General features: G+C 45.9%; 1 protein-coding gene across 1 annotated transcript in view; it reads right to left on the reverse strand.

Annotated features, from left to right (window-relative positions):
• Window positions 1-7273: 7273 nt before the first annotated feature.
• gas2l3 (growth arrest-specific 2 like 3) overlaps window positions 7274-25264 on the reverse strand; it is a 43827-nt gene continuing 25836 nt past the window's right edge. The window contains exons 5-9 of the mRNA XM_067999221.1: window positions 22185-22326; window positions 18528-18591; window positions 14980-15118; window positions 13100-13207; window positions 7274-8461 (exon numbers count right to left, since the gene is read on the reverse strand). Of these exons, the coding sequence (XP_067855322.1) occupies window positions 7298-8461; window positions 13100-13207; window positions 14980-15118; window positions 18528-18591; window positions 22185-22326 (1617 nt within the window). The 3' untranslated portion in view covers window positions 7274-7297. The remainder of the gene's footprint in view (window positions 8462-13099; window positions 13208-14979; window positions 15119-18527; window positions 18592-22184; window positions 22327-25264) is intronic.

Here is a 25264-nt window from a genome sequence, read left to right on the forward strand (position 1 = left end):
CCCCAGAACCGGTCCCAATGTCCCAGGAATCTAAATCACCTCCCTCCTACACCATCCCTGCAGCCACGCATTCATCCTGTCTATTCTCCTGTTCCTATACTCACTAGCACGTGGCACTGGTAGTAATCAGTCCTGCTTTTTAATTTATCTCCTAACTCCTTAAATTCGCCTTGCAGGACCTCATCCCTTTTTTCACCTATGTTGTTGGTACCAATATGGACCACGACTACTGGCTGTTCACCCTCCCCCTCCAGAATGTGATTTGTGAGCTGGTACAAGGAGGAAAAAAAAGTGAGTGTGAAAGTTGGTGGATGGTTGTACAAACTCAACTGGTTCACTAATGTCCTGCCCGTACCTGATTTCAGACATGTTAAAAGGGTTTTGGGGGTGGGGGAACCCATCAGAATGTGGGTCGCCCGGCCCCCACAGAAATAACCTGGGCTGATGCCGCCCTGGCTCCCCACCCACCGTCCTCCCAATTCACACCCACCCGGGGGTGGTGCCGGGAGCTGATTTTGGCCAGCCTTAACCTGGTAAACTACATTGGAACACTCGTTTGGTTCTTGGCCACCTGATGTAAATGAGGCAGCCTCAGAATCCCCGTCCCCTCCATCACCAGCCTCCACCCCCTCCACTCTCCTCTCCTCTCCTCCCACCGGGCGAGGGGCCGGGAGCCCCCCCTCCCACCGGGCGAGGGGCCGGGAGCCCCCCCTCCCACCAGGCACCCAAAGGTCAACATCAACCCCAACATTTCAGAAAAAGAAAATCACTCAGCATTTAGAGCTCGGTAAGTTTTATTAAAACAGTCGCAGGACAAAATATAACATCTGTAAAGTGCAATCGATGCAAACCGTCACATCTGGTACAACTTTTCTCTTTAAGCCGTGTGTACTGTACGATGCGGTCGCTGGCTGCATAAGTTTAAATCCCAATGATTCACACACTGCAGCAAATCCCAAATTAATCCCAAACGTCCTTTGAACTGCTGAAGAAACCAAACACATCGTATCGAGCTGTGGTTAAGTGCCAGATATCGAACCCAACCTGGAACCTGTGCATAGTCGACTAGTTTTACAACTATAGGCTGAAGGTGTGTTGTATATCAGAGTCCTAAGTACGACAAGTTTTTAAACAGGAAACAAAGCTTACATTTTCATCAAACATATTCCACCCTATACTTTCATTGGTGGTTTTATTCAGTTTGGTATGAAATATTTTTTTTAGACAGCTTAATATAACAGAATATAAAGTCGGTATGACACACCGTACAACATCAATATAAAGGAATCTCAGCACCTCTCGCTGCTAATGTCAACACCCCTCACCTCCCTATGTTTAATTTTAATACAGATAGCTCTCTAAATTTATATGCTTTTGACCCATCACCGATAAAGAGAACGTCAGTCGTCCCGAGAACCCCTACTTTATTCCAGTTTCTATTGCCCCAGGAAAACCTCCCCCTGAACATTAACCGTCACTGACTTTCTCAAACCTCACCGTCAGCTCAGTGGGGTTTCACAGAGAACGGAAAAACAAACGCTCGTTGCACAAAGCAAACAATTGCAAAATAAAACAAATCCCCTTCTCTCTAAGTTACCCAAGTCGACGGTAGTCAGCGTCAACGGTTAAGACATGGTTGTCGTCCAGAAATTGGACTCCAGTGTTTTGAGCGCCGAGACATTCAGATTTAAAATATACATTTTCCAACATAACAACAACTGCACTTCAAAAAATAAAATCTAACTCATTGGATTTCCCAAGTTACACCACAACCAAAGAGCAAATTCAGATGCTAAATAAATACAACTTTGTTCTTTAATATGAAATTACAAGGACAGGTTGGATAAACTAGGCTCGTATTCCCTAGAGTTTCGACGGTTGAGGGGTGAAAAATAATAAAGGGATTTAATAGGGTAGATACAGAGAAACTATTTCCTCTGTTGAGGGAAATCCAGAACAAGGGGCACACAATTAAAGTTCGGCCGTTCAGCAGTGAAATCAGGGTGGTGGAAAGCTGGAACACTCTTCTCCCAAAAGGCTGTGGGTGCTGGGGGTCAATTAACATTTTTAAGGCTTGGATTGCTAGATTTTTGTTGGGTAAGGATATCAAGGGATTTGGAGCAAAGGTGGGAAAATGGGGTTAAGATACAGATCAGCCATAATCTAATTGAATGGCGGAACAAGCTCGAGGGGCTGAATGGCCTCCTCCTGTTCCTATGATAAAGAAAAACCGTTACTCAATATCGTGCCTGTGACACAGAGCTAAAAAGCATCAGAGCCTTTTCTACACCACACAAGTACACTGCATGTACCATCCGGTAATATACCATCCTTGTGCAAATGCTCTTTATGGGTATCACTGACTGCATTGCCGTGAGGTGGGTTATATTCATGTACTCGTGAACAAATAGAATTCATCTGAGCGAAGAGGACAATTTTTCAAACTGAGTTGCGCTTAACTAAACGCTCCCACGACCATTCTGTCATTCTATGTCTATCTTATGTAACGTTGGTAGAACAGGTACAACTTTAACAAGTCTCTGCAGGCTACAAACTGGTTTGCCAACCTGACGATGACCAGCTTCGATACAGTGGGCAGAGCGCGCAGACTGGATAACATCGACAATGTAACTTACTTTCACCTCTCACCCTGATTTCCCAAAACTAGCTCCACGTTCTGACTCCGAACACTGGCCAGAGACTGAAGAGCTCAGTCCCCCCGGCAACAGTCTCAGAAAAAGCTCAGCCATAATACAATATCGCTCCGAATCAGCAAGCGGTTTGGTGAAATAATCTATGTACATATTCCGGTTCTCAAACAATCAAACGCCATTAGGATCAGTAATGAAAACCCATTCTCCCGCATCTGTTCCTTTGAACTAGTTTGAGGACTGGTGCATTGAGTACATTTTCAATATCGCACTGGGGTGATAATCAATTTTCTGTATTTTGCGAGGAAATTGCAGATGGATTAATAATCATGGATTGGATGGTGCGGAATCTACACGTTGGAGTTCCAATGGACAATGAGATGGGATGGCGGGACTTGGCCGGGCATGAGCAGAGGAGAAATTAATGGAAGTGGGTTATGGTATTGCAGTTGTTACAGTAACTGGAGTAGCAACTCTGGAGGTCGCGAGCATGGCAAATTATGAAACTGGATTTAATAAATTGTGGGTCAGCACCAGAAAGAAGTGACCACGGAAGCTATCGGAATGTCATTAAAAATCCAACTGGTTCACTAGTGTCCTTCCTCAAGGGTAAACCGCAATGTGCAGTGTTGGAGTCATCATTTTTATTCCCCCCCCCCCTTCCTCCATCTCTTGAACAATTGGACCAGTCCATGGGGGTCAATTGCCATGTAATAATTCACCCAGGTGGTCATTATTCATCTGTGAGCCTCAACAGTGAGGGTCAACTGTCTATCCAACAAGTAGGGCGGAGCAGTCAAGTCTGATCTAGTCCCACACTACATGGTTGACTCTTGGTTGGTCACTGCAGAGGATATTAAGACACTCAATTGTAAACTCATGAAGCTGGCCCAAAAGTACCTTCTCAGAGAGCAACTGCGGATGGGGAATGAACGTGGTCGTGCTAACATCACCCGTGTCCCCAGAACAAACTGATCTCCCATGAGTGCACCTTATACTAGCCTCCGCAAGGCCGTGTGATAGGTCTGGGAGAAGATTATTGCCCCAGGGGGACCAGAGAAGAGGGAGATGGCAGAAAATAAAGTTGTACATACTCCAGCCAAAACCAGTCTCTAACTGGATAATTGAAAACCAACTAAACACATTTAAAGTGACTAGGATTAGTTACAAAACTCTGAACATTGGCTCGAGCGACTTTTCATAAATGCTCACTGGAAGTCAACGGGGGAGAAATTCGTCTCGGGCGCTAGCCAATTGGGAGCTCGATTTACACTTTGCTCTGCCCGATCTTTACCACTGAAGCCATTAAAAAAAAAATCGGGCGGAGTGTGAAACTGGCTGTCGATTCGCTAGCGCCTGTTTGTACTATTGCCCGCGACAAGTTTCACCTCGTGTTAAAGGTTACAGAAGTTATTAATGTTTTTTTTAAACCCAATGAGCTTACCCGTTTACCCATTGAGTTTCTTGTTTCCACCCTTTTTTAAATAACTTTCGGCCCCCCTCCCCTCCTGAAATCTGGGGCCATTCCACGGGTGCCAACCCATCCTCTGATAACAACAGGGGTCAACGGACTATTTGACACAAGGGGCATAATGGCCAAGCCAGGTCACTCCACATCTACCCACGTCCTTCCAGCAGCCCTTCAATGGATGGTGAGCGGGACTTGCAACCTTAGCTGAGTTTTCCCTTCCTCACCAAAGGGGCATCAAGATCAGTTGTAGCCTCCTTCCCCCACCAGCTAACTCAATCTAGACCAGGGATTAAACCTGGGCCCTGCCGCATCTAGAGATTCAGCTACTCTTTGGGTAAATGGGTAATCAGGAGAGCTTTATTGCATCTTCTGTAGAATTCTGGGTTTAATCACAAACTTAAAAACACAAATATAAAGACAAGCGGGAGGAATAAAACACCTTCCATTTTTTCCATTCCTTTGAGAGGTCCAAACTCAATAAAGCAAATTACTGAACACATCAGTAATAGATGCTTCACCCACTAAAACGCTCATAAAATAAAAGCTCGTTATAGTGTCTTGTGCGCAAACAAACAGTAGTGACGCCAGAACACAGTAATACAGCAACACATTGGAAATAATAAAACCTACGAGAGGGCCATTGCTTTAACCGCGAGAATTTTGAATACAATATTCAGCAGGATTGTCAGAAAGGTCATTATCTGAACAACAGAGATTACATATTCCCAACCAAAATAATTAATGGTACCTTTGAAAGCTGCAATGAATATATTGTAATACATATTTTTTAAATCCCTTAGTTTATAGTATGCAAACTATAGAAATTAATCTTAATTCAATGTTTTTTTTAATACATCTTATTTTGAACCGATTTATACTCAGTGGGCAGTAATCTAAGCAGTGTCTCGAGAAATCGGAACCACCTCCTGCTTTTCAATTGCGATCCCTCTCAAAATCTGCCCTATGCAATATCAAGTCGGCAATCTTACAAAACCATCTATAATTTGTTTTTATTGAAAACTAAGTAGAAATGTTAAGCCCCCCCCCACAACCAAAATCCTGTGCTGCTTCACAGGAACTGACCCTGCATGAGCTCGGCAAAATATCAGAGCCCAACTATCTGCAACTCAAAAATATAAAACACAGTGTAGTTTTCAAAGAGATATTTTAGCACCATTCAGTTCAGGGCAAGTGAATGCAAAAATTATCTAATAAATTATCCAGTGACAGGACTATAACACGCTGGAGCAGAAACAAATTGTTTGGATCTAGTTAAATTACCATATCTACATTCAAAAGTGCAAACAACAGTTAGTGTAAATTTTGCCAGTACAGCAGATCATGACCATTAAATAAAAACAACCTGATTCAGAGCAAACGGAAGAATTAAGCTCATATATTCACAAAGTCCATTTTCTCCCTTCCTCTCCTGCAAGGCTGTGGCTCCACAGCCCTCTCTCGCCTTGCTCAGGTGACCCTTCTTGTGTTAGCCTGGACTTGGCAGGCCATTCGTCCCATTGAAGGCAACCTGTCTTCGCCCAATGTCCACTCGTATGGCTTTTCACCAGGGGGTCAATGAAGACCAATCAGGAGCAGGAATTCCGGACGATTCCCCCACCTCCCCGCCCACCCCCCCCCCAAAAGACATACTGAGGTTAATTGTAGCTCTTTCACCCCCATCCCAGCACAGCGAAAAAATAAATCAAAATCCACGGTCATCCATCCAGTCAACTGAATTACAGCAAGAGGAATAACAGATAAAATCACACAGCGTGCAGGGTTCAACACCAATGGGCAGAATAGGAATTGTCAACCAATAGATTTCATGAACAAGAGCCCCTTGTTTGTTTTGTAGGTAACGCTGGGATTTACTTAAACTAATATTTCATCGAGAAAGCGGTCGGACAATCTGTAAAGTTAATAGAGTGGGGAACCTCATTATGCAACTGCACTCGTGATTAACCGTTGCACAAGTCCCACAGGGTTATCAGGACAGGGAATGCTCTGTCACAAGTGACTTCTGGAAACTCAGACTGGATCATTTAACAGGGAATTGGATAAGGATTTGAAATGGAAGAATGTAAAAGCAGGTGGGGAAAGGGCAGAGAAACGGGATGAGAGTAGAGAGAACTGGTCGAAGAGCAAACACAGAGACAGGGTGACGCGCGTCTGTACTGGAACTCCACCCGGCAGCTTGGCTCCTTAAAAAGGAAGAGAATAGATTATTCTTCACTTTAGAAGGCTGGGATGAGAGGGAGCAACGTTCGATTTCAGCGGGGTTGGAACACTGGCGGAATTTGATCGGCCGCCTGTTAGGCCCCCCGCCACCGATGTCAATAAAAAGCAAAACTGGACCGGGTGTTTAATGGGCGGACGATTCCGTCTCGCCAGTGTTCCAATCCCCTCCCCCCCCGCGGCCAATTCATTCTGGCTCCAGAGTTCCAACCGCACCCCAGAAGATTCCGTCTCGCCAGCGTCCCCCCACCCACCCCGGGGCGGACGATTCCGTCTCGCCAGTGTCTCCCCCCCCCACCCCGGGGCGGACGATTCCGTCTCGCCAGTGTCTCCCCCCCCCCCACCCCGGGGCGGACGATTCCGTCTCGCCAGTGTCTCCCCCCCCAACCCGGGGCGGACGATTCCGTCTCGCCAGTGTCTCCCCCCCCAACCCGGGGCGGACGATTCCGTCTCGCCAGTGTCCCCCCCCCCCACCCCGGGCGGACGATTCCGTCTCGCCAGTGTCTCCCCCCCCAACCCGGGGCGGACGATTCCGTCTCGCCAGTGTCCCCCCCCCCCCACCCCGGGCGGACGATTCCGTCTCGCCAGTGTTCCACTACCCCCTCCACCTCCCCAGGAAGAGTGTCAATCCAGAAATAAAAACGGATGACGGAAAACTAAAAATTGGTGTGGTTGGGAGAAATGACACTGAGCGAACAAATTACAAGAATAAAATAAAGCAGGACTGGAACCCTAGCTTGGAACAGGAGGGGGAGGAGCGAGAGAAGGGAGGAAACTACAGAGAAGGAAACCCAAGACATTAGGGAGACTCCTCCGGACAAGAAAATGTTCTTTCTCTCTACGGAAATCCAGAGAGATCATTTTACATTCATTACTAAAAAGAAATTCATACTTACAAAAGCAAAAGCAGCCCCGCCACACCAAGGGAGTATTTTTATTATTACTTCCTACATTTGTTACTTCCACTCATGACAAAGTAACTATCTTCACTTCTGCATTTTGCGGCCAGGTTTCTCAGAGGAGTGGGTGTGATTGAAGGAGGGATCTTTTTATTTGACCCTGGCTGTTTTGTCGGTGGCCCTGCGCCCTTGTTTGGGGTCAGTGTTGCTTTCACCGCAGCAGGCTGTATCCGTGGAGGCTGTGGGGTCTTGGCCTTGGACTGGGGCAGCTTCACAACGGCTAGTGGAGTCCTCGGGGTGGGTGTAGGGGCGAGAGGGGCCGGCGGTTGCTTTCCCCTGCTCGACGAAGGGGGTTTTGCCGAGGCCTTCCAGAGCCCCTCGGTCGAAGGCGAATCCTGGCCCGGTGACGACACAGTCCTCGGAGCAAGTCTCCGCCCACGGGACACCGGGGCGCAGTTCGTGACGGGAGATCGGGCGACTTTATCAGGGGCGGGCGGCCTCTTGGGGGCCAACGGAGATGACAAACTGGGGGGCTGTAAACGTTTAACCGGGGACTGCAGCGGCCTAGGAGCAGGAGATGACGGAGCAGACTCGACCGGGAACCTCAAGGCCAACTTTTGCGCAGAGCCGGGATTTGCAGGGCTCTTGCCTGGAGGTCTCCTACTTGGCGTCTTTGAAGGGGTCTGGTGATGTTTGGGAGAGGGCTGCGCCTCTTTGGATGCGAGCTGCGTCACGGTTCTGGGTAGGCGGGGATGTTTCACTGGAGACGTCGGATGCTGAGAGGAGAGCTGCGATTTTGTCGCAGGAGACGGGGGGGCTCTGGAAGCCATGCTTGGCGTCGCCACGCGGGTCAAATGGCGACAGTCAACGGGTGATGGGCGAGACCCCATTTTAGATGGCAGCCTCGGAGAGGAGGAGCACTTGCAGCGAGCGAGCACCGCTTTGCGAGGAGTGCCGGGACACGTAGTGAGGGGCTGAGGCATCTTGATGGCGGACGACAAGTTCACAGCAGGTGGCTGGGGAGTCTTTGCCGGGAAGTTGAGAGCGTTGCTGGGATCGTGAGAGACGCCCTTCTCAAAAGCCATGATCTTCTCCTCAAGCTTGGTAAAGTTCAGCATGCGGCAAGGATCGTGCTTTAGAAGAAAGCCCTGCAGAGTGTCCCAACCTCCCCCTACACGCACCATTACGTGCTTTCCGTGCAACATCTGCAAGTGAAAATACGAATTAAGAACAAAATTAACACTCAACGAGATAATTCCCCCCTCCGAGTGATTATTTATAATTTGCATTTAAAACAGATAATATTGCTAAATTAGTTATCTAATTTTACTCGTACAGTACTACGAACTCCCATCTTCGGAGAGATAGCAGAGATTTGGAAAGGGAACGGTGAAGGTTCACCAGGAAAGGCCCGGAAAAATTGAGGCTTTTATCAGAAAAGGTTAATGGAGAATCTACTCAAGGTTTTCATAGTTGTGAAAGGCTTTTGAGATGGAGAACAATGAGATTGTTTTATTATCACAAAGGACAAAGGGGGAAACTTGGACATTCTCTGACACGGAGAATGATTAGGACACGGAATGTTTTACCACAAGGGAGCTATTGAGGCAGAGAATGGATCGGTAAAAAGGGAATTGGATAAGTATTCGAAAAGGAAGAATATAAAAGGATACGGGGAAGACCAGAGAAATGGGATTAGAGCAGACAGCGGCAGTTAAAGAGCTAGCACCAGCACAGAAGCGACGGGGCGAATGGCCTCCTTCTATACTGAAATTCTAATTGGGTGCAAGGGCTCCGTTAGTTAGACGTGAAATAGAAACAGCCGCCTTGTTTGATACCCAATTCCAGAGAGCCTGCGTGACGGCCCTAAATTACTTTTCAATCACTTCCTGCATTTTTTCTTGGCAGTGTTGTGACATTGTGAACAGCAGTAAAGTGATCACACAAACCAAAGGATGAATTAAATAGGGAGAAACTGTTTCCAGTGGCAGGGGGGTCGGTAACCAGAGGACACAGATTTAAAATAATTGGCAAAAGAACCAGAGGAGCAATGAGAAGAATATATTTTATGCAGCGAGTTGTGATGATCTGGAATGCACTGCCTGAAAGGGCGGTGGAAGCAGATTCAATAATAACTTTCAAAAGGGAATTGGATAAATACTTGAAGGGCAAAAATTTACAGGTCTATGGGGAAAAGAGCAGGGGAGTGGGACTAACTGGATAGCTCTTTCAAAGAGCCGGCACAGACATGATGGGCCGAATGGCCTCCTTCTGTGCTGTATCATTCTATGATGAGTACATAGTGGAAGAATGATTCATGCACAGAGGCACAGGAGATTTAAATTCAGCCGTTTATCTCGAGGTAACCTGGTTTGTTTTGCAAATGATGGAGTGGACCCTCCCCCATCATCGCAAGTCGCTCCCTAACAGGGACCTGCCCCTGCAGCATAGGAACAGGAGGAGGCCATTCAGCCCTTCGAGCCTGTCCCGCCATTCAATCAGATCATGGCTTATCTGTACCTCAATCCCATTTACCCCATATTCCTCGATACCCTTACCCAACAAAAATCTATCGATGTCAGCCTTGAAAATTTCAATTGACCCCCAGCATCCGCAGCCTTTTGGAGGGGCTGAGTGTTCCAGATTTCCACTACCCTCTGTGTGAAAAAATGCTTCCTGATTTCACTCTTGAATGGCCTAGCTCTAATTTTAAGATTATGCCCTCTCGATCTGGATTCACCCATCGGATCAGCCGTGATGCAATTGAATGGCGGAATAGGCGCTAGGGGCTGAACGGCCTCCTCCTGTACCTATGAAACATTAGCCCCCCCCATCATTTCTCCTTTCAGACGCTGACGGCCTGCTGCGTACGTTCTGCGTTTCCTGCTTTTATTTCTCGGTGGTTGGAAGTTGGTCGCGCCCTCTCTGGTTGCTAGGCTACCCTTTCGAAGCAGGCTGAGGGAAACACGGACGTAAATAAGCTGCAGCTAAAATCAGATGTCAGCAAATGTGATTAAAACACTGACCAAGGGCGCTTTAATCAAAGAATGCGAGCGGTCGGTGTCTGAGGAGATCGGCTGCACAGATATTTCATCTCCCAGTCACTTCTCTGAAATCTGCAGCCACCAGCAATCTGCCACGTGTTTGGTGCACTGTCTACCGCGAAGTCAAGAGCAAGTGACGCTAATTAGACCTGCACAAATTGAGTTAACGTTTGCAGCAGTGGAAGCAGATTATTAAACCTTTTCAGATCTAATTTTAGAGAACCATTTCAAAAGTAAGTTTGCTCTTAAGACTGGATCATTGTACTGACTCCCCTGGTGACCTGGGCCAATATTTATCCCTCAATCAACATCACTAAAACAGATTATCTGGTAATTATCTCATTGCTGTTTGTGGGATCTTGCTGTGCGCAAATTGGCTGCCGCGTTTCCTACATTACAACAGTGACTACACTTCAAAAAGTACTTCATTGGCTGTAAAGCGCTTTGGGACGTCCTGAGGTCATGAAAGGAGTTATATAAATGCAAGTCTTTCTTTGCACAAGCGAGTTAGTCGCTTAGTTTTTGTGGCAATGCAACTTGAAAAGTTTATAACGTTAAAGAACAAAAAATGTGTTGTCAGAAACAAAGAAAATGGGAGCAGGAGTAGGCCATTCGGCCCTTCGAGCCTGCTCCGCCATTCAATATGATCATGGCTGATCCTCTATCTCAATGCCATATTCCCGCTCTCTCCCCATACCCCTTGATGCCTTTTGTGTCTAGAAATCTATCTAGCTCCTTCTTCAATATATTCAGTGACTTGGCCTCCACAGCCTTTTGTGGTAGAGAATTCCACAGGTTCACCACCCTCTGAGTGAAGAAATTTCTCCTCATCTCAGTCCTAAATGACTGGTTGTTCTAAAAAGAATTTTTTCTAATTTCAACCACACCCACCACACTAGGAAACACACGCTGCACAGCTCCACTCTCTGTAGTACATCTACGTCCATCTTATATAAATTGATTATCTAAATAATTTTAGGCTGCATTTTAAGAACAGAAAGGACTCGCATTTTTATAGCACCTTTCATGACCTCAGGACTATACAGCCAATTAAGTACTTTTGAAGTGTAGTCACTGTTGTAATGTAGGAAACACGGCAGCAAATTTGCACACAGCAAGATCCCACAAACAGCAACGTGATAATGACCAGATAATCTGTTTTAGTGAAATAAAACCAGAAAATGCTGGAAAAGCTCAGCAAGTAAAGCAGCATCTGTGGAGAAAGATGCCATTGCATTTTCTGTTTTTATTTCAGATTTCTAGTAGCTGCAGTATTTTGCTTTTGATCTGTTTTAGTGATGTTGGTTGAGGGATAAATATTGGCCCAGGGCACCGGGGAGAACTCCTCTGCTCCTCTTCGAAATAGTGGCCGTGGGATATTTTACATCCAACTGAGAGGGCAGACGGGGCCTCGGTTTAATGTCTCATCTGAAAGACGGCACCTCCGACAGTGCAGCACTCTCTCAACACTGCACTGGGAGTGTCAGCCTGGATTTTGTGCTCATGTCTCTGGAATGGGACTTGAACCCATGACCTTCTGACTCAGAGGCGAGAGTGACTACACTTCAAAAGTGACCCATTGGTTGAAAAGAGCTTCGGAACATCCTGAGGTTGTGAAAGGCGCTATATAAATGCAAGTTCTTTCTTTCTTTGTGCACTCAGAGTGGAGAGTTTCACAGGAGAGCAAATTGGAGGCCGCTGTACCTCATTCATGCTACCCTCAATTTTCTTGCCAATAATTCTGGGGTTCCTGCTCTGGTCAGGAGGGACTCTGCGCTGGGAGTGGAATTTTGCAAATTCAGGTTGATATTTTACAGGCACTTTATCATAAACAATACAAATTCCCTGTATTTTTCCAATACCTGTGTACACTTCCACATTTAGCATTCTCCAAAGACATGGCTGAACAATAGCAAAGCAGAAGCAATTCTCACTACTTCCACACCTCATCAAGGTCCCTTTTGTTTGTAAGATCTAAAGCTCGTTCTATCTGCTCCCAAAATGCAGGCTTGGTTTTATGAGAACAAAAAAACCAGAACATGGTAACACTGAGCCAATAGGAGATTCAGAAATTCCATTGCAACTTACCAGTGTGAAACCACAGGATTGTAACTCTGTGTTGGTATCATAGAATCATACAGCACAGAGGGAGGCCGTTCAGCCCATCGTGCCTGTGCCGGCTCTTTGAAAGAGCGATCCAGTTAGTCCCACTCCCCCCGCTCTTTCCCCATAATCGTAGCTACTTCCAAACTGCGGAGGTCAGAGGGCAATTATAACTGCTTGTAAATTTCAGGCTGCAGGTCAATGACCGGCATCGGTGACAAAGTGCGACATCTGAAGTGTGACAAGTGTAACCTCCTCCAGCCCTCCAACCCTCCGAGATCTCGGCGCTCCTCCAATTCTGGCCTCTTGCGCATCCCTGATTTTAATCGCTCCCACCATTGGCGGCCGTGCCCCATGCTCTGGAATTCCCTCCCCAAACCTCTCTGCCTCGCTCTCCTCTTTAAGATGCTCTTTAGAACCTACCTGTGACCCACCTGTCTTAATATCTCCTTATGTGGCTCGGTGTCAAAGTCTGTTTGATAATCGCTCCCGTGAAGCGCCTTGGGACGTTTTACTACATTAAAGGCGCTATATAAATGCAAGTTGTTGTTGTAGATGCAAGACTTTTACAAGTAACCCCCCCCCCCAAAGGTCTAATGTTTCGAATTATGAGAATAACTCGCCCTACATCTCACTGCGATCCACAGTAATTAAATATATTTATTTCAGTACATATTCCCAGGACTACCTACTTACCCGAATAAATAGAATCTTTTCTCCCAGTCGATAACGCCCTTCAGATAAAAACTCAATTGAGAACCGGTGGGAACATTTACAGGGGGGATCGGCAGCAATGGTCTTCACCTGGAAGTAACAAAATAATTAGTCCGCTGAAGGTGAAATAAATTCACGGCATCCTGATGAAAAGTAGGGATCTGAAGGAGAATGTTAAGGATGTGAAAGGGAAGGCTGAGAATTTTGAAGTCAGTTCTCAGTGAAGAGGAAGTGAAATAATGTTTTGGTGGAAGTGGGGGCGCGAGGAGGGGGCACAGGGGAGAAGAGAAGAGGAGATGGAGGGGGGGGCAGTGCTGCGGGGGTGGAAGAAAGCAATTTTGGTAAAGGAGCAGGTGCGGGGGGGAAAGAAGCCGAGCTTGGGTTCAAGCAGTGCACCTAGGACCACATCTCCTGTCTTAGTCCAAGGTGGCAGTGGCGGGGGAGAGGAGGAGCAGAAGAGAGAGGTTTGATAGAAACAAGGCCATAGGGGCATAGGCATTGGTGGGGGACCAAGGAGGATGACTTCAACTTTGTTGACATAAGGATAGAGGGAGTGTTGGCTCATCCAGATCTTGATGTTGGACAAGTAGTTGCAGAATATGACAATGGTCTGTGGATGGATGCAGGAAGCAGAGAGGTAGAATTGCATGTTGTCAGCATGCACACGAAGGCTGATTCTGTGCTTCCAGATGATATCGTCAAAGGTTAACTGCGAAAGTGCATGGGAGGAACCAATGAAGAACTTCTGGGTCCAAAGGAGGCGCTCATGCAAGCAGAGAAGAAGGTGATCTGAGATGGTGTAGTACCTAAGTTGCAGCAGGTATGATCAGAACCAAGAGAGAGTAATGCCACGGGGGTGGATTCCAGAGACATGTCTGAAGACGAGGAAATGGTCAACTGTGTCAAAAGACAAAAAGAGGAGAACCACAGTGAAGCAGAATGTCATTCGGGATTTGGACCAGTGCGATCTCGAGCTGTTAGGAGGCACAGAAGGCAGACTTGGTTGCCTTGGACAACGCGGGATGGGAGCATAGTTGAGATTCAGTGAGTATTCCAGAACTTTGGAAAGAAAGGGAAAGTTGGAGATATGGCAGCAGCTGGAGACAATGGAGGGACGAGGCAAGGATGGCGAAGACAGCAGTGGTCTAGAAGGAGGGTTGGGTTAATGCCAGAAGAAGCAGACAGATTAATGATGGCGGCAAGGACGGAGATGAAGTTGCGTTGTCAGGAGTTGGAACAGGAAGGTAATGAGGGGGAAGGGATAGACTACCCCAATGATAGTTACACATTATAAAATGGAAACGTAAGGGGGCATTTAAATTAGTTTTGCAGCAGAGTTGAACAAACTAGTGATGAAGTTCATAGTCACCATTTCATTCTGATGTAGAGTGGCCGTGTTGGTTTTAAAGTGTCATTCACAATCAAACAACGTCATAGGACGCAAAAAGGCCAAGGTCCATCTGGTGCGCCTTCTACCATCCTGGTAATCGCATGGTACATTGATAATGGGGTTATTGACTAATCATAGCAATCAATCTCTATCAATGAGTCTATAACAGGCCCAGTCGTGAGGCGAGGAAAGCCCCCAGTGATGGAGAGCTTCGGGAACCATAGGTCCAAAGTCACTCCCAAGTCTGTTACACTCACCACGTCATATTCTCAAAACACAAAAACTTAACGAAGATAGAAAAAAAAAATCAACTTGGAAGTGGCCGAAATAGGTAAGGAAGCGTTTCAACTTAGCCAATCGTTTGAACGTCACAAGATCTCGATTCTGAACTTGAAACTTTCAGACATTATTTAAAATTCAGATCTCATTAAAAATAAACGCAAACAGCAGATAGAGAATAAGATCAACTTACTGCTTCGTGAAGCTCTTTGTTATGACAACATGGTTTTGCACTTTCAACAGGAATTGGCTGTTCAGAAGTGGTCAAAAGAGTTTCCTCTAGTTCAATCTCCTTCTCTAGTTTCACCAGTATTGGAGGTTCGACACCAAACCTTCAATTTAGAACAAAAGTCAACATCGACCAGCATTCCTGAACATTAAAACATCAACTAAAAGATCATAAATTTTCCATAACTGAGCTAAAAGATCATAAATTCTCCATAAACAGATCTCATCACTTCAGGTGGAGAAGAAGTTTCAGGTCTCCAGACAGTCTTTTTTTACATTGGAGAAAAGGCACAATACAGGTCTTCAAAATAATACAGATGAGCTAGGAGCGAACACAATTTTATTTTTGACAAGGAACAGAATTAACAAACCTCGAGTAAGATTAGATTAAAATGTTTTTCCCCACAGGATGATGAACATGTAGAATAAGCTCCCAGAGAAGAGAACTGACTTGAAGTCAATCGAATGGAGCGGTGGATGGAGTGGGCTGAATGGCCTTGTCTCACTCTGATATGTTCTTATCGTTGCAGAAATTAACACTCTTAAAATTGTCACTAAAATAATGAGGCAGGGTTAGGGGAAATGTCAACACACAGAGGGTTGTTGGTGCGTGGAATGCTTGGTCACAGGGAGTGGATGAGGCAGAGTTCATTGCATCTTTTAATGGAAAAATGGATAAATATTTGAAGCAGAAAATACAGTATTATAGGGAGAGCGCGAGGCGGCGGGATTAGTTTAGGATTGCTTTAGCAAAGAGCCAGCACAGACATGATAGGCTGAATGGCCTCCCTCTGTGCTGTAAACTGCTATGGCTCTATTCAACTTAGGGCTACAGCTATGTTTCATTTAGTTGACTGAGCTCTCTATACTACAGTTTTACACAACACAAACTACACTAATGACCAATCAGATGGACTGCAATAGTTTATACTCCCTGCAGTTAAGAAGAATGAAGGGTGATCTGATCCAGGTGTTTAAAATGATAAATGGATTCGATAGGGTAGATACAGATAAATTATTTCCTCTGGTGGGGGAATCCAGAATGAATCAATTCCTGATTTCACTCCTAAATGGCCTGGCTCTAATTTGCCCCCCTTGTTCTGGATTCCCCCAGAGGAAATAGTTTCTCCGTATCTAGCCTATCGAATCCTTTTATCATTTTAAACACCTCAATCAGATCACCTCTCAATCTTCTATACTCAAGGGAATACAAGCCAAGTTTATGCAACCTGTCCTCATAATATGACCCTCTCAGCCCAACTCAAAAAGACACAAAACATCGTGATCTCAGACTCCAGTCTCAATCAATGCCACGTAAATGGAATAAACTCAGATGCACAGAACAGAAAACTTTCATTAAGTAAACCCTCAGAGTTCTGGTTGTTTGCTGATACTGGAATTTATAAAGCAGTCCCATTTCAGGGAGTGGGACTGGGTTTAAATTCTGCTTGTGGATCGTTTTAGTTTCTGGGTTACTCCTGGCACAATATCCCAAAGAACAGTGACCTGTGGAACAGGCTGCCGGCTATATGTGTTAAACTTGTATAGAACCTTGGTTAGACCACACTTGGAGTACTGCGCACAGTTCTGGTCTCCATATTATAGAAAGGATATAGAGGCATGGGAGAAGGTGCAAAAAAGATTCACAAGGATGATACCAGAACTGAGAGGATATACTTATCAGGAAAGGATGAACAGGCTGGGGCTCTTTTCTCTAGAAAAGAGAAGGCTGAGGGGTGACCTGAGAGAGATCTTTAAGATAAATGTAGAGAGGATGTTTCCACTTGTGGGGGAGTCCAAAACTAGAAGTCATAAATATAAGATAGTCACTAATAAATCCAATAGGGAATTCAGGAGAAACCTCTTTACATAAAAAATGGTAAGAATGTGGAACTCGCTACCACAAGGAGTAGTTGAGGCGACTAGCATAGATACATTTAAAGGGAAGCTAGATAAGCATGAGGGAGAAAGGAATGGAAAGATATGCTGATAGGGTGAGATAAAGTAGGGAGGGAAGAGGCTCGTGTGGAGCATAAACACCGGGATAGACCAGTTGGGCCGAATGGCCAGTTTCTGTGCTGTAGACTCGATGTAACTCGATGACTCGTGCGGTGGATGCTGATTCATTGAATTCCTTCAAGCGACAGCTGGGCTATTTTTGGCTGGGTGGAGATCACCTGGTAAAAGGTAGTTATCCTGTAACTTAAATCAGGGTCAATGTGATCTCTTGGACTAGTTTCAAATCGCCTAAAGTGGTCGAAGAGCAATTTTAACTCCAGACCTTGACGGTAATGATCATAAATCGGTTTCTTTCTTCAAACATCTTTCCGTTTTCTTCTCCCTGATTGGTAAAGGTTCAGAGGAGTTTGACAGTCAGAGACACCAAAGGTCCTGGCGCCTCAGAGTGAGGCTGTAGTCAAAATGAGAAACCTACTCCATCCCTAGACTGCCTGTCAGGGGAGATCTATCAGCTTAAAAATAAATCATCCAGAACCTGTTCACACGGAGAGCATCCTTTAGAGATGAATCATAGAAATTTACAGCACAGAAGGAGGCCATTCGGCCCATTGTGTCTGTGCCAGCCGAAAAAGAGCCATCCAGCCTAATCCCACTTTCCATCCCTTGGTCTGTGGCCTTGTAGGTCACGGCACTTCAAGTGCACATCCAAGTACTTTTTAAATGCGATGAGGGTTTCTGCCTCTACCACCCTTTCAGACAGTGAGTTCCAGACCCCCACCACCCACTGGGTGAAAAAATTTCTCCTCAACTCCCCTTTAATCCTTCTGCCAATCACTTTAAATCCATGCCCCCTGGTCATTGACTTCTCTCCTAAGAGAAATTGGTCCTTCCTATCCACATACATGAAAGAAGACTCTAATCTATTTAATATACTAAAAGTCTTGCATTTCCTATCAACTCTTCCCATTATAAACTCCTATGTCCAAATTTATAATGGGAACAGCCTATGTAAACTTGTCACACTGTAATTACACCCTCCCACCTGTGCAAGTGCTGCAGCATCACCACTGGCAGGAAGGTGTAATTGCAGTGTGACAAATTTACATAGGTAATTTCAGTTATAAATGCGGACAGAGTATTTTATAAGGGCAGAACTTATGACTTTAAAATGGGGTCTGAATTATGTCTGCATGCTTTGCTTCAATTATGCTCTGCCCTGTAACCCTGCTCACTAATGTCCTTTAGTGAAGGAAGCCTGCCATCCTATATATGTGACTCCAGTCCCACAACGATGTGATTGACTCTTAACTGCCTTCTGAAGTGGGAGGAGTCTTGTGTGGAGCATGAACACTGGCCTAGCAAGCCCCTCAGTTGTATCAAACAGTTACCAGCAGTTTAAGGCAACTAGGGATGGGCAATAAATGCCAGCCTTGCCAGCGACGCCCACATCCCGAGACTGAATAAAACTTGAAGGACACACTGCTCTTGACCCCTCGTGTGCAATGTCACGGGAGACTGACCAACTGTAATAATAAATGACCAGGTCACACTTACCTAGACACAATTCGACCAATTTCAAGCAGACACAAGCACACCTGTCGGGGTTGTTTGTGCAAAACTAGAAAAAAAGCAAAGAAAACAAAGGGGTATTTAAAATAATAGGGTAGACGGAGAGAAGATGTTTCCACTTGTGGGGGAGTCCAAAACTAGAGGTCATAAATATAAGACAGTCACTAATAAATCCAATAGGGAATTCAGGAGAAACTTCTTTACCCAGAGAGTGGTGAGAATGTGGAATTCGCTCCCACAAGGAGTGGTTGAGGTGAATAACACAGAAACATTTAAGGGGAAATTAGATAAGTCCATGAGGGAGAAAGGAATAGAAGGATATGCTGATAGGGTTGGATGAAGAGGGGTGGGAGGAGTCTCGTGTGGAGCATAAACGCTGGCATAGACCTGTTGGGCCGAATGGCCTGTTTTTGAGCCGTAGACTCGATGTAATTCTATGCAAATGCCACCCATTGGGAAGTGGCGGAGAGTTGTTTGGGCTAGAGGCCGCCCGCAGACACAAGGTAGGTGGTCCTCGTTCAGGAAGGGGGTAGAGTTCACTGCAGGAGAGGCCTAAACTTTCCTTTAAAAATAACTTCTATATAGCACATTGCGCCATCTCAGGACGTCCCAAAGGTCTTACAGCCAATTAAGTACTCTTGAAGTGTAGCCACTGTTGTAACGGAGGGAACCGCAGAGGACAATTTGCATTATCACCCCCTTTTGCTTTGCACCATCATCCCCTTTGTCAAAGAACCACTCCTGCCCTCCACCCCATTACAGACCTCTCCCTTTTGTTCCTTTTCTCACCCCCCCCCCCCTTTCCCCCGGCTCTGCACTTGCTTAAAAGCTGATCATTTCTTTCACATCTTCCAGTTCTGATGAAAGGTCATTGACCTGGAACGTTAACTCTGTTTTTCTCTCTCCACAGATGCTGCCTGACCTGCTGAGCGTTTCCAGCATTTTCTGTTTTTATTTCAGAATTTAGTATTTTGCTTTTGGCTCAATACTCAGCTGAACTCCCACCTGCTCAAAGCTTCAAAAGATAAAATCAACAGTACAGGAATTGAGGCTACATTAATTCAAAGACAGCACCTCCCAAACCCATAACCTCCACCACCGAGAAGGACAGCGGGTACATGGGGACACCATCACCTCCGAGTCACACACCATCCCGACTTGGAAATATATCGGCCGTTCCTTCATTGTCGCTGGGTCAAAATCCTGGAATTCCCTACCTCACAGCACTGTGGGAGAACCTTCACCACACGCACTGCAGCGGTTCACCACCAACTTCTCAAGGGGCAACTAGGGGCGGGCAATAAATTGTCAGCCTTGCCAGTGGTGTGAATTTTTAAAAATTCACACCACTGTCACTTCAGGATGTATTTAGTTATCAAAAGGGCTAACAAAATGATGCAAATCATTAATTTGCATATATAGTTACAATGAACACTACCATCAATGAAATCTCACAGTAGCATCTCTTCCATATGGGAAATTATTTTTTCACCGGTTGTTGTTTGCGAGATTGTACCAGGGACTGGAGGCAAAGAAACCTCTTCTAAACAATCGGAAGCTAGCATCAGGTACAAAAAGCGATCAAAAAAGGCTAGTGGAATATTGGCCTTTATCTCAAGGGGATTGGAACACAAAAGGGAGAGAAATTTATGCTTCAGTTGTCCAGAGCCTTGGTCAGACCCCCGTCTGGAGACTGCGTTTAGTTCTGGGCACCGCACCTCAGGAAGGATATGTTGGCCTTGGAGGGGGTGCAGCGCAGGTTCACCAGAATGATGCTGGGGCTTAGAGGGTTAAATTACGAGGACAGATTACATAAACTAGGCTTGTATTCCCTTCAGTTGTAGAAGATTGCGGGGTGGTCTGATCGAGGTGTTTAAAGGAATCAATAGGGTAGCTACAGGGAAACTATTTCCTCTGGTGGGGGGAGTCCAGAAAAATGGGGCATGACCTTAAAATTAGAGCTGGGCCGTTCAGGAGCGAGATCAGGAAGTACTTTTTCACACAAAGGACATCTGGAACTTTTCCCCCCTAAAAGGCTGTGGGATCCTGGGGTCAATCAGAGCTTTCAAGACCGAGACGGATAGATTTTTGTTGGGTAAGGGTATCAAGGGATATGGACCTAAGGTGAGTAAATGGAGTTGAGGTACAGGTCAGCCATGATCTAATTGACTAGATCGGAGAGGCTGAATGGCCTACTTCAGTTCCTATCCTTTCACCACATGCAGGAATGCAGCTGTCACTCAGAACAGGCAGTGTCATCAGAAGCAGATTTTATTAATTTATTTTTGTCATTGCCCACTGCTCCATAGTTCAGTAGCATTCCATGTTCTGCATTACAGCAGAGAAACTCTGAACGGACAATGCACCATTTATAAATGCTCCAGTGTGCAGTGTGACCTTCCATTTTCTGTAAAGAGTAGCTTTAAGTTTGCCCTTTCGAAGTACAATACACTAACCCCGTTGTTTTCGGAGATTGGTCTCCACTCCTCCCCCGCGATCTACAAACATTGCTGCACTGTAGCGACCAAAACCCAACATTCCTCTCCGCTAACTAAGCCCTTTGATTCCGACTGCACAACGCGGCAGATCGACCTGGAAAGAACTTAATCCGAAATTGTGGGTCACAAAATAAGAGCACAAGTGAATAAAATTACTCGGAGATGGCCCGTGGTCAGTCCGTCTGGAACTAAACACGAGGACCGCACACTCGGGCACTCTCAACATTGCTGAAATTAAAAAGGATAAATTAACTTGCATTTATATGGTGCCTTTACAGCAGAAGAGGGACCCAAGGCACTTCACAGAGGTGTAATCAGGGGACAACGGATATTGGAGGGGGGGGGGGGGGGGGGAATCAAAATCTCAGTTAAAGGGCTGGGTTTCAAGGAGGGGTCACCACTCTCACCGTCTCCTTCTTTGGCTTGTCTGATTAGTTCTTTGTGAAGCACCTTGAGACGTGTTTCTATGATAAAGGTGCTTTATAAAGGCAAGCTGTTGTAAAAAATATATAATTATCCAATTATATCGATAATTTGGATGCATTTAAGGGGAAGCTAGATAAACACATGAGGGAGAAAGGAATAGAAAGATATTCTGATAGGGTGAGATGAAGTGGGGAGGGAGGAGGGGTTCGAAAGGGTAGACGGAGAGAAGATGTTTCCACTTGTGGGCAGTTCAAATCTAGGGGCCATAAATATAAGATAGTCACCAATAAATCCAAAGGGAACTCAGGAGAAACTTCTTCACCCAGAGAGTGGTGAGAATGTGGAACTCGATACCACAAGGAGTGGTTGAGGTGAATAGCATAGATACATTGAAGGGGAAGCTGGATAAACACATGAGGGAGAAAGGAATAGAAGGATATGCTGATAGGGTGAGATGAAGTAGGGAGGGAGGAGGCTCATGTGGAGTGTAAACACGAGGATAGACCAGTTGGGCCGAATGGCCTGTTTCTGTGCTGTGAAATTCGATGTAATTTGAATTGAGTGACTCTTAATTCAGAGTAGACTGTATTTCACCAACAGTGAGACTTAGCTCTTTAATAAAAAGATATTAAGACACAGACCGTGCGACGAGAGATTTGGCTCAATTTAAGGAAACAGACGATCGGCAGGCTGAACCCGAGCAGCACCAGTAACGTACCCAATCCATCCGACTCAAACAGGTACGTCTCGTCGACTCCGACCGCTCTGCACCACGACAGGAAATTGGCAGTGTTGTCACGTGCAAAAAAGGAGCCCGAAGGAGCATCGGTTTTACACGGAACTTTCCTCAGCGTGAAATGCTGAAAAAGTGAAGACGCGTGAAATTAGAAACACAGGATACGCTGCGTGCGATTTTTTTTTTTCCTGAACCTAGATTTGATGCCGAAAGGTTAAACATCGACTCCCTCCACCGTCGCTGCAGCGTGTGCTGTCCACAGCACTGGTTTCCAAAGTTCAGGTCGTGACCCAATATTAATTACAGGGTCGCTTCCCCGCGAGGCCGAGTCCCCCCTCAAGCTCATCGTGCAGAGTTGCCCTGATGCGCGCTGAGCCCCCTCACTCCCTTATTGCTGCTACACGCTGCTCCCCCGGGCGATGGGGGGGGGACGGGACGAGATGAGACGAGCGGGGGGGGCCGCAGGCTGGAGAACAACCATGGCAACCAACATCGAGGAGATCTTCCGGTCTCTTGTGGTAAAGGAGATAGAGGACGAGCAGCAGCAGGAGGAAGGGGCGGGGGGGGCAGTTTGATTTTTTAAAAAGGGTGAGCGGCGGGGGAGGGGCGAAAACTATACAATAGTGTGTTTTTTTTTTAAAAAGTACAGGTGATGTGGTTCATGTTCTCAGTAAATTTTAAACCGTTCTTGACCTGATCCTGTGGCTGTGAAGCCTCCGTGTGAAAATGGGAGGCGGACCTGGAGTAAGATGTTTGTAAAGAGAGATCTGGGATTCCAATCCGGAGTTTAATTCCAATCCGGAGTTTAATTCCAATCTGTTTTATTCACTCACCCATCGCGCCTTTTATTGGGCTCAAAACACTCCTTTTTCAAACTTCTTTTCTTGTGACCCAGTGGAAGAAAAACACTTTGTCCAAAACAATAATATCTTCTGACTAGAGTTTTCATAAAATCACAATAAAGGGCAATATATGCTGGCTTTAACCCCCTCGCTTTAAATAATAACTAAAATTAGATATCGACATTACTTGAAAAACATTTTAAATAAAGTAAAAAAAATCAGGTTGCATTTCACTGACTTAATGATTAAGGGAAACTCAACCTGATTTTTTTTAAAACTGTATTTAAATGTGACGTGCGGGTCGGCCTGTTGCTCATGATCTGGTTCCAATCTGGATCACAGGATGAAAGCTCTACACATGGATCAGGTGTGCTGATGAGTCGGTTTCTTTCTCTTGTTTTTAAAACCTGGTCAAAGTCGAAAATCCCAGTTGGCAGATGTAGGTTGTTGTGAACGGCAGGAACAGAACACTGATTTTACTCAACAGAGGAGATTCTTTGAAAAGCACTAATCCAAAAAGATGATAAACCGAAAGCCTCGTGGTGCGTTTTCAGCGTCTATCACAGGGGGAGTCGCACGAGCTCGTTTTATTGCTCAGGCATCAAGTTTAGCTTCATTATTGATTCAGGGCTAACTTATTAAAGTATATTTTTTTTAAATAACCCAGGCTGTCCTCGCTGCTGGACTGCATCTAAATTTCTCAGCTGATTTGGATAGGCACAGGCAGAGCTCTGCTCTTCCCCAATCTGAGTGGCAATATAACTCGATACTGGCAACTTGCTGCAGTCTCAAATCTACACCGGTACAAAACAAATACAGAGTAGTTGCAATATAATAGTACAAATAAATTATAGTAGCTGAGGCAACAATAATGCTGAAGACTTGAAAAGTAACTTTCTAAATACGTTTTTTTTGGAAGGGTGGGCATGAGGGTTTGACGAGGGACCGTACAGTGGTTTCAACTTGTAAATGTCAGATATGTTCAGGTTTGCCAGCTCCATGTGGTTGTAAACTGCTACTGTTCCCCGTGGGGGGAACTTCCTAAAAACACGACAGCACAAGGTGAAACCAATTCAAACCAGTTTATATCCGAGATTAGATAGCTAGAATATAAAATTGTCTTTAGGGGGATTACATTTCGAGTCCTTTGAGCAGGCATATTTTCAGAAAAGAAAAATTGCAACACAGCTCAGCGGCTCGGGAAGAGGATTCGGAGTCTGAGTCGACCTCCACCCCCTCCCAAAAAAAAAACTCCGGGAGAAACTCGCTGCCTGCGGCGGCCCTCAGGGTCGATTAGTGGAGGGAGGGGCCACTGCGCTGCTCCCAGCACTCGGGCCAGGACATGGTGGGTGTTTTTTTTTAAAAAAAAAAGAACAGCGGGACGAGGCCTGTTATCTGCGCCCAACAAGAGGTGCCGGGGGTGGGGGGGTTGGAGTAAATTAAACTCCGGGATTGGAATCCCAGATCTCTCTTTACAAACATCTTACTCCAGGTCCGCCTCCCATTTTCACACGGAGGCTTCGCAGCCGCCAGGATCAGGTCAAAAACAGTTTAAAGTTTACGGAGAACATGAACCACATCGTCTATATTTTTAAAAATCTATTTTATAGTTTTCTCCTACTTCGCCCCCCCTCCATTTTTTTTAAATTGAACTGCCCCCCCCCCCCCGCCCCCCTTACCCCTGCTGCTACTCATCCTCTATCTCCTTTACCACAAAAGACCGGACGATCTCCTCGATGTTGGTTGCCAGGGTTGTTCTCCAGCCTGTGGCCTACAGCACCCACAGTGCACCTGCTCGGCTCGTCTCGTCTCGTCCCCTCCCCCCATCACCAGGGGAGCAGCAGTAAGGGAGTGAGGGGGCTCAGCGCACGTTGGGGCAACTCTGCACGATGAGCTTGATGGGGGACTCGGCCTCGCGGGGAAGCGACCCAGTAATTAACGTTCCGCGACCCCGTATCGGGTCACGGCCCGAACTTTGAAAACCACTGGTCCACAGCAACTTGACAAGGCTTCTTCGACAGCACCTCCCAAACCTGCAACCTCCAGCACTTAGAAGGACAAGGGCAGCAGATGCATGAAAGAGAGGAGAGAGAAAGAGAAAGAGAGGAGAGAGAAAGAGAAAGAGAGGAGAGAGAAAGAGAAAGAGAGGAGAGAGAAAGAGAAAGAGAGGAGAGAGAAAGAGAAGAGAAAGAGAAGGAGAGGAGAAAGAGAAGGAGAGGA

This window comes from Heptranchias perlo, chromosome 18 (assembly GCF_035084215.1).
Source record: "Heptranchias perlo isolate sHepPer1 chromosome 18, sHepPer1.hap1, whole genome shotgun sequence".
Taxonomy (NCBI): Eukaryota; Metazoa; Chordata; class Chondrichthyes; order Hexanchiformes; family Hexanchidae; genus Heptranchias; species Heptranchias perlo.